This window comes from Mus caroli, chromosome 16 (genome assembly GCF_900094665.2).
Source record: "Mus caroli chromosome 16, CAROLI_EIJ_v1.1, whole genome shotgun sequence".
In the NCBI taxonomy this organism is placed as follows: Eukaryota; Metazoa; Chordata; class Mammalia; order Rodentia; family Muridae; genus Mus; species Mus caroli.
Window position 1 is genome coordinate 17,578,472 of NC_034585.1, and position 9,957 is coordinate 17,588,428.

Sequence of the window (9,957 nt, forward strand, 5' to 3'; positions counted from 1 at the left end):
AGGGGAGCAGAAGTAATCAAAATCACTCATTCTTTCGTCCAGATTTCCTGTTTCCTCGATTTTAAATTCTAGCCAATCTCAGACATCTCATCAGCTTCCAGAGAAACCCCAATCCTCCTCCTATATCTCCTTCCTCACCTGTGTTTGAAAGCAGACCCCAGATTTGCCCACATGGTCTGCACAGCAGGCACCTGATGCTCCTTGTATTAATTTCCTGTCTCTCCTCTGTCTATGGTTTTTCTCCATTATTTCAAGACAAATCCAAGAGATAGATAGATAATTTGCATATGTATAAATATATGTATATAGACATACATTTTTTTTTAAAATCTCTTCTCAGCTGGGCATAGTGATACACACCTGCATTCAGGAGGCAGCAGGCAGTGAGTTCAAGTCCAGTCTGGCCTACGAAGTGAGTTCCAGGACAGCCAGAGCTACAAAGAGAACCTGTCTCCAGAAATAAAAATTCTTCTCACTTGGGTATGTTGACCATATGCCTGACGTCCTAGCACTAAGAATACCAGAAGTTCAAGACCAGCCTCCAGTTATATAGGGAGTTCAAGGCTGGCCTTGGCTTCACCAGAACCTCTTAAAAAAAAAAAAAAAAAAAGGAAAACAAAAGTTCTTTCTCAGAGGCAAGGGTGGTGTCTCACACCTGTAACTCATTATTTAGGAGGCTACTGCAGGAGGATCAAAAGCTGGATGTCAGTCAGGACTACAGGATACTGTCATTCCTACATGGATAGGTAAGAAAGCAAGGCCTGATGGCACAAGACACTTGGGTACAGTTCAAGGTCTGCCTGGACTACAGAGCAGGTTCTTAGCCAAAGAAATAGCTCATTGAGAGAGTGCTTGCCTAGCATGCAAACGACTCAATGACCATTCCTCAATACTAGGGGCAAAAAAAAAAAAAAATGAAAATTTAAAATCGCCTTTTTATATCAACACCAGTAGCCATTAGGGAAATGCAAATGAAAACCGCAAAAAGGTTTCAAAAGCATCTATCAGACTGCCTAAAATGAAAATGATAACCACCCCCAATATGGGCAAGAACAAGAAAAAACAAATGAAAGGGGGATATAATATAATACAGCCACTTTGGGAAAGAACCTGTGTGCAGGTGAACTCACCTACACCTGAGGGGTCAAAGTAGAGATGGACTCTGGGTAATGTCCTCTATTCTCTATTTATTCATTTACTTACATCTGATTACAGAAAATAACACTGGAAATTTCCTTATGCATTTTTTTAGGTTCCCCCAGTATTAATTAACATCTTGCATAACTATAGTATAACATTGCAAGAAGACCTTGTCTCCTCAACCCAAACTCCTGAACTTTTAATAAAATCACTGTCCTGGATCACTGTCAATCCTGTAGTGATTCTCATTATTTTTTTTTTTTTCTTTTTGGATTTTTCGAGACAGGGTTTCTCTGTGTAGCCCTGGCTGTCCTGGAACTCACTCTGTAGACCAGGCTGGCCTCGAACTCAGAAATCCGCCTGCCTCTGCCTCCCAAGTGCTGGGATTAAAGGCGTGCACCACCACTGCCCGGCTCATTGTTATTTTTTATAACAGCACATTAATTTAGTTATCTCAAATCACTAATTTTTAAATCTCATGAATTTCCAGTGCTTCCCCTCCCAAAAGTTCTTAGCATGGCGTGCAGACACTTCCCTGACACACCCTTTTTACACATTCCACTCTAATCTAAGAGCAAATTCTCTACTGAGCACTGCCCATGCAGCCACCACTCTTAGAAGGTTGTATTATCTCTCTTGATCCTACTGTACATAAGGCACAATGGCACAAGCTGCTTATTCAAGGTCCAGCATGCCACGTTCTTTTCTATACATCTAGGTCTTTACCTCTGTAGCCTAAGAAAATTCCCATCATCCTTCAAAGCCCTGCTCCAGTGGACCCTTAAAACTTTCCCAGATTTAACTACCAGACAATTTCCTGACAAGTATTAGACATACATTCAAGAAATGTTTGGTTAACACAAGATCTAGCTAATAGGGACACATAGTTACAAAACTGGTACCAAGAAGCACTGGACACTGAAGAATGAGGCATTCTCTAATTCTCTACTACAGTGAGGACAAAGACGCCCATTAACAAAAACAAAAAAAACAAAAACAAAAACAAAACAAAAAAACCTATCGATTGACGACGAGTAAGCAATGGCTTTCATCCACCCAAGACGCAAAACCATGTCAGGCTGAGACACCAATTTCAGCTCCAAAGGCCACAGCCTCAAGTGCTCACATGCAAAGACTCCACAGTATTCACATGGCAAAGATGTGACAGGTGTTCACATGGCAAAGGTGACAGGTGTTCACATGGCAAAGGTGACAGGTGTTCACATGGCAAAGACATGACTAGTGTTCACATGGCAAAGGTGACAGGTGTTCACATGGCAAAGACTTCACAGTGTTCACATGGCAAAGATGTGACTAGTGTTCACATGGCAAAGACATGACTAGTGTTCACATGGCAAAGGTGATGGGTACTCACATGCAAAGACTTCACAGTGTTCACATGGCAAAGACGTGACTAGTGCTTACATGGCTTAGACGTGACTAGTGTTCACATGGCAAAGGTGACGGGTGCTCACATGCAAAGACTTCACAGTGTTCACATGGCAAAGGCATGACAAGTGTTCACATGGCAAAGAAGAGACAATTGCTCACACAGCAAACACTTCACAAGTGTTCACATTGCATAAACCTGAAACTTCTAATCCTAGATGCCTTCCTACCTTACTTATTTCTTTTGCAATTCCAGAAAAGATAGAATGCTTAAAAAAAAAAACAAACAAACAGGAAAAAACACATCTACTAACTTAAAAGTTAAAATGTATCTTAGTATTCCTATTGGAGAAAATTTAGATTGTTACCAAAAATGCTTTATATTCATAAATTCAGGTGCAAAACTTATTGATTATCCTATCACTATCTAGAATAATTATTCCATCCATTCTCTGAAATCTAAGAAAGTCTCTTAAAATGATTCCTTTTCTTGTTTTGTTTTGTTGGCAGGGTATTCTAGCTGGTTTTATGTCAACTTGACGTACGCTAAAGGGAACCTCCATTGAGAAAATGCCACTCTTAAGAACAGACCGCAGACAAGCCTATAGGGTATTTCTTAATTAGTGATTGATGGGTAAGGGCACAGCTCACGGTGGGTGGTGCCGTCCCTGGTCTGGTGATCCTGGGGTCTATAAGAAAGCAGGCTGAGCAAGCTATGAAGAGCAAGCCAGTCAGCAGCACCCTCCATGGCCTTTCCATCAGCTCCTGCCTCCAGGATCCTGCTTGTTTGAGTTCCTGCCCTGACTTCCTTTGTTGAATGACATGGAAGTGTAAGCCAAACAAACCCTTTCCTTCCCACCTTGCTTTGGTCATAGTGTTTTATCTCAGCAATAGTAACCCAATTATGACACAGGGTCTCTGTGGATAGCCCTGGCTATTCTGGAACTTACTATGTAGAGCAGGCTGGCCTCACACTTATAAGACCCTCCTGCTTTGCCTCTTAGTGCTGGTTCTGAAGGTGTGCAATGTCAGGCCTGGCAAAATAATTCCTATTTTAAGCACAGAAAGCAAAGACAGGAGAAAAAAGCAAAAGTGAAAAACATTTGAAGTATATGAAAGAAGCCGAATGGTCTGCATTACCACTGTCCTCTGGTGTTCTCCCTCCCTCAACCCCACCCCAGCCTATCTGTCTCTTCCCTTTCTCAGTAATGGGTACTGAACCCAGCCACACATGGCTTTATATATGCCAGGCAAGAGCTCTACCATTTAGCTACATACCCATTCGTCTTTTTAATCAAGGGATTTTCAGCAGCTAAGAAAATAGAGTCAATGAAAAAGAGAGAAGCCAGGTATGTGCTACAAGCCTCTCATCTCAGTGTTTCTGAGACAGAAACAGGCAGATGTTCCACATTAAGAGTTCCAAGCTAACCAGGCTACATACTACATAGTGTGGCCCTGTCTGTCTGTCTGTCTGTCTGTCTGTCTCTCTCTCTCTCTCTCTCTCACACACACACACACACACACACACACACACACAGGCAGCACAAGACAACTTCTCAATCCCTTCAGTGAACCAAACCAGCTCCTTCTTGTGAAGCTGGGTCTGAACCCAGGGCTTCATGAAAGCTAAGCGTACACTCTACCACTGAGCTACGCTCCAGCCTAAGGAATCTTAACATCCACTTAAAGCCAATAAAGAAAAATAAAATGATAGAATCTGTATCATATGAAAAGAAGGAGCTTTGGTGTAGGAACCAAGTCTGGGGCGGGAATCACTCACCGATCTTGTTCTCTGGAACCTGGGTTCCCCGGGGTCTCTGTGCTGCCCTGGTACAGCGCTTCTGTCCCTGTCACTTCGGTACCCAGGGCTGGGGATGACATATTCTTTTCCCATGTCAATATCTTTCATCTTCACCACACAGAGGACCAGGGTGCAGACTCCTCCTTTCACTTCAGAATTTCTGAAATTAAAAATTTACAAAAGCAGATGCCTCCTAATCATGCTTAAAGTATATGCCAAAGTGCTTTAAAACAGGACGGAACAAAAGTATTGACACTTCTTTACCAATATAGCTATAAAATTATTTTAAATATCCCTTCAGTTTCCTTCTTTTTTTTAAACAAACAAACAAACAAACAAACAAACAAACAAAAAGGGTTCTAGCATCAAGAAAATTTACCAAGCCAGACATAGTGGTGCACAACTTTAATCCCAGCGCTCAGAAGGCAGAGGCAGGCATATCTCTGAGTTCAAGATGAGCCTGGTCTACAGAGCAAGTTCCAGGACAGCAGGGCTACACTGAGAAACCCTGACACACACACACACACACACACACACACACAAAAGAATAAATAAAAAAGGTCTATGTTCTACCTTTTTAAGCATCACATGGTCTACTCCTTTTTTTTTTTTTAAAGATTTATTTATTTATTATATGTAAGTACACTGTAGCTGTCTTCAGACACACCAGAAGAGGGAGTCAGATCTTGTTACAGATGGTTGTGAGCCACCATGTGGTTGCTGGGATTTGAACTAAGGACCTTTGTAAGAGCAGTCGGGTGCTCTTACCCACTGAGCCATCTCACCAGCCCACATGGTCTACTCCTAAAACTCTGTTCTGTGTTTCTACACCACTGCCTGTCTGGCTAATTCCAGTCAACATTCTGTGTCAACTCTGGTCACTTTTTAAAAAGTTTGCATTTCTCTTATTTACAGGGGGGTGGGGGTGGGTACGAGACAAACAGATGGACACACAGAAAGCAAAGATAATCATGTGCACTTGCAACTTGCAAGAGTCAGTTCTCTCTTTCTACCATCCAGGTTCTGGGGATGGAACTCCAGTCCTCAGTTTGGCACAGGCCACTTTTTAAAATCTAAACACATACTTGCCCCTCTAGAAGGTCCCCCGTTGTCAGAAGCTCAGATTCCCGAACAACAGATATGAAAACACCACAGATATCTGACCTATGGCCATGCTACACTGTAGTCCATAAGTCCAGCCATGATGACACTAGTAAGGACTGTGTCTCTTGCAGCACAAAATTTTGACAACTGTAACGCATTTGCTGTTTTTGACACAGGATCTCAAGTAAGTAGCCCAGGCTGGCTTCCTACTCTTGGTCTTCGAAGGATGGCCTTGAACTTCTGACCCTCCTAACTGCATTACAACAGCTGGGATTTCAAAACTGCACTACTACGCCCAGTTTATCTGGTGCCAGGGATCGATCCCAAGGCTTTGCACACTTCGGGCAAGCACTCTGACAGCAGAGGTACAACCCAAGCTCCTATTACTCATTTTTAAATCATCAGAAGAAAAATACTTATTAATCCTTGAAGTAAAAAAAAAAAAATTAATCTGGGCAGTGGTGGTGCACACCTTTAATCCCAGCACTTGGGAGGCAGAGTCAGGCGGATTTCTGAGTTTGAGGCTAGCCTGGTCTACAAAGTGACTTCCAGGACAGCCAGGGCTATACAGAGAAACCCTATCTCAAAAAAAACAAAAAAGGGCTGGAGAGATGGCTCAATGGTTAAGAGCACCGACTGCTCTTCCGAAGGTCCTGAGTTCAAATCCCAGCAACCACATGGTGGCTCACAACCATCCGTAATGAGCTCTGACGCCCTCCTCTGGTGTGCCTGAAGACAGCTACAGTGTACTTAGATATAATAAATAAATCTAAAAAAAAAAAAATTAAGACCCTCAAATCTCCAATGAGGGCTGGACTGGCCATTTTGCTTATCAGAATTCTGGTTCAAGCACTGGAAGTTGATACAGATAAGTTGTTTATTTAAAAAAAAAAAAAAAAGGAAGGAAGAGCACCTAGCCCAATGACTGTATACACTATAAACAAAACCAGCTTACTAAGCAAAAACAATGCTTGTGGCTCTGGACCTTACGAAAGCTAAGCTATAAACAGATCTGGCATCTGCCATTGTCATCTGGAAGAGGAAGATTACTTGCTACTTTAAAAATAGGCAAGAGGGGGCTGGGGAAGCTTAAAAGGGAGGAGCCCAAGGGAACCCATTCACAACACCAAACACATCAAGAACATCGGGGAAAGTTACCGAAGAACTGTATGAGGCAATGTTTTTTCTCAGTTGTGTGTGTTCAATCATATATTATGAAGCGGAACCTGTAAAGTGTACACACAGAGTGTGGTAGCAAAGACACTGTTTTAACAGAAACAACTGTTTTCCTAATGGTGAGATAAGATAGGACTTCAGTGGCCTATTCTAACTTCCCTATCCTTCCAGACAAAGCAAGTTTCTATAAGAAGGGTATGCGGAATTGTTGTCCCCATGATCTTCAACACTGCCATAGAGTCACTTTCAATAAATAAATAATAAAGGTGCAGCACCTTAAAGTATGCAAACACCAAGGAGACCACCATCTTCCGTGTGTCTGGGATATGACAAGAAGAACACACGGAAGCCTGTAGAGTAGGGCTAAGGTGAATATGAATATGGATATGAAGCAATCATCTAAGAAAGGATTACCACACCAGGACCCTCTCCAGCTCAAAGAGCAATTACTACTTCCCATTTTCTAGACATTTCCCTTGCAGTTAATGTAGTCTTTTTTTAAAACTAATGCTAACTTAGCTTCAGTGATAAAGCATGTAGGTCAGAGGTTCTTTCTAGTCCCCAGCCCTGCCAAATCCAAAGGAAAGGGTGTGTGTATCAGGACTAGGAAAACCATGCATATTTTGGTTTAAGCCAGCACTATACAGGGAGAAAAAAGAATAAACAAAGTGGGAACTCTCACATTAGTACCCCGACTCAAAACTGACAGGGTTGGGGGCCATCTGGTTTTGCTCTAAAATTCTCTTTCCAGTGAAGAGGGGTGGATGCGACGATTCTGCAGGGGGGAGGGGCATTGCGTAGGCCTGGAGAACTGTAACTAACCAGGTTGGTGTTTCCAAGTTCTGTTATCACAACATCTCTCAGGTTTTAGGCGCCTCAGGAAGCTCCTTCAGGCCCTGCAGCTACTGGAAGCTACAAGGAAGCTGAACCACTTATCACGCCCCCCCCCCCAGGGCCCACCTGTGCCTCCAAGCTCCCTCACCTGTCACTTACTCCAGAGACCCCAGTAAAACCTATCCATTTCTCCCTTTGGAACTCAGACTTCCCTGGTCATTCCTGTGCCCATCTGCATCGAGACTTCCACATCTATACGAAAACACCAAATCCAAGTGTTATAAACACAAAGCCACTAGCTCCTTTGCGTGTCAGCACCGAAAAGGACACTGGTGACAGAAGATCTAGGCTCCCATCTCTGCCTCGGCTTCGCTGTGTGTGCTGATGCCACGTACCTCCACATACCAGTAGCAAAAACAAACAAAAACAAAAACAAAACGTAGATAATGACTTACGTAGTAAGTGGCTGACAGCCTCCAGTCCCGGAGGGAGGTTGGGGCTTCTCTCTGGACAGCTCCGCCACCCGGCCCTAGGGCGTTCCCATGCTAGCCCGGGGCCTGGCGAGCACAGGCTCCATGACCCACCCACAGCGAACGCAGCTCCCCCTGGTGGCCGCGCGGAGAGTGGAGCCGGCCGTGACCACCCATCAAACCTCCCCTCCTGCCTTCTAACATCTACACCCCCGTACAGCCCGCGAGGTCGCCAACAAGCCGGGGACCGCGCGAGATCGGGACGAGAAAGGCCCCGTTTCTCCCGTCCGAGGCTCCCCACCGCCCACCCCGCCTTGGAGAGCCCAAAGGAGTGAGCCCGTGACAGCCTCCGACACTGCATGGAAAAGGCGTGAACCGTCACCTACCTGCACCCCAGCCTCCCCACACGAGAGCAAACAGCCCGGGCACGCTCGCGAACATCGGACCCGGAGCAAAACAAGCCTTTATAGCGGCATAGTCCCCCACAACGCGCAAGCGCGATGCACAAAGCTTGCGCAAGACCGAAGGGAATCGTAGTCCCTCATCCGGCAGCCCCCAGCGCCGCACACCGCAAAAGACTACGTTTCCCAGAAGCACCGCTGGTGCCCGGGATGGGGTGCAGGCTGCTCACCGTACCCGCGCGCATCTCGTGCTGCCCCATCCTTCCCCGGTTTCTGATGCCCAGTCTGGAACCTTCTCTGCCTGAGTCACGGGGGCTGGGCAGCCGGGTCGGGGTAGCGGGTGGCGCTGTATTCTCTGACAGCCAGAGGTTCAAAGTCAGGAACTTCCAAATCTATGCGGCGGTTCCACGTGCCAGAAAACATCGTGAAGGTCATCGTAGCCTGCTTCTGTCCAACTCCAACTCTTAGCTGTGGTGTCACCTAACGGGTGCATGAGTCCTCCACGTTCTGCATGAATGGTACCTTTGGATCTTTTCTCTTACCCATCTATCACAGCTTCTTGACTTCTAAGTAGTGAAATGCCAGAATCGCAATTTTCCAACGTGACAAGGGATGTCAAAATGATATATTAACTAATCAATCTATTTTTATAAATAAAAGTAAAGCTCCTGAGGCATTAGTCGTTTTATTTTTTCTATTTTATCTATGTCAGTATCATAATATAAAGACTACTCTATTGCGTGCCTCCCTACCTTTAAACTACCCGGGGCTTGTTTATGGTTACCCATTTAAGGGATTTAAGAAGAAAGTAAACTGGATTGTCCATCATACAACTACCTAGTTAGCTACTGTGAACACTAATGTCATAAAGCTGGACTTATTGACAGGGTGTATATTTGACACACAGAAAGCTCAGGAAGATAGGCAGTGTTCAGAGCTGGGCTTTCGGGAAATTGGATCATAAAGACTCCGAGTTAATGAATGGTTTAATATTGACTGATTGTTCCATGTCACTATTGGAAGCTATTAAATGTGAGGACTTGGAGGCTTGTTAAAGGAAGTTGGTCCCTGGAAGTATACCTTTGAGAAATGTGTGTTACCCCTTCCTGTCATGATGTTCAGCCTTGTGCCAACCACACACTAACGAAACCAGTACGCCATGGATGAAAACCTGAGCCAAAATAAGTATTTTCTCCTTTAAGTTCATGTTTTCTCCAGTATTTGTCATATGGTCATAATAACAAAGAGCTGATTATGTTTCACTATTTTAAAATTAAGATATATATTGTTGGGGTCAAGGAGCCGCCAGACAAACCACCAAACACTGATCTCAGGCAGACAGGGATAGTTTATGGAGCGTATGTCCTGGGACTGACTGATCAGGGCCAAAGACCAGACTCAGGAGCTGACTGCAACCTCGAGCCAGAATCTACAGAGCTTTTTAAGTCTGAAATCCACAAACATCTGTGTCAAGTTATTCCACCAATCAGGATTTAGGGATAAGGACGTCCTTAGAACATGTCTTTGTTGTACACTTACCCTGCTCCCATTGGTTGGGGATCAACTTGCATTGCCTGACACTCATGTCTTAACTTGCCAACCAGGATATCAGTTACCCATGTATATGTCTCTTTCTGCCGTG

General features: G+C 44.4%; 1 protein-coding gene across 6 annotated transcripts in view; it reads right to left on the reverse strand.

The window, feature by feature from the left end:
• Abcc5 (ATP binding cassette subfamily C member 5) overlaps nt 1-8,509 on the reverse strand; it is a 96,187-nt gene extending 87,678 nt beyond the window's left edge. For 4 of the 6 annotated variants that reach the window (XM_029470413.1, XM_029470414.1, XM_029470412.1 and 1 more), the window contains exons 1-2: nt 8,301-8,500; nt 4,310-4,490 (exon numbers count right to left, since the gene is read on the reverse strand). In XM_029470413.1, coding sequence (XP_029326273.1) covers nt 4,310-4,438 — 129 coding nt within the window. In that variant the 5' untranslated portion in view covers nt 4,439-4,490; nt 8,301-8,500. Of the gene's footprint in view, nt 1-4,309; nt 4,491-7,899; nt 8,272-8,300 lie in introns of those variants that run through there. The other 2 variants (XM_021184648.2, XM_021184649.2) reach the window with 2 other exon arrangements.
• Between the last annotated feature and the right edge of the window lie 1,448 nt (nt 8,510-9,957).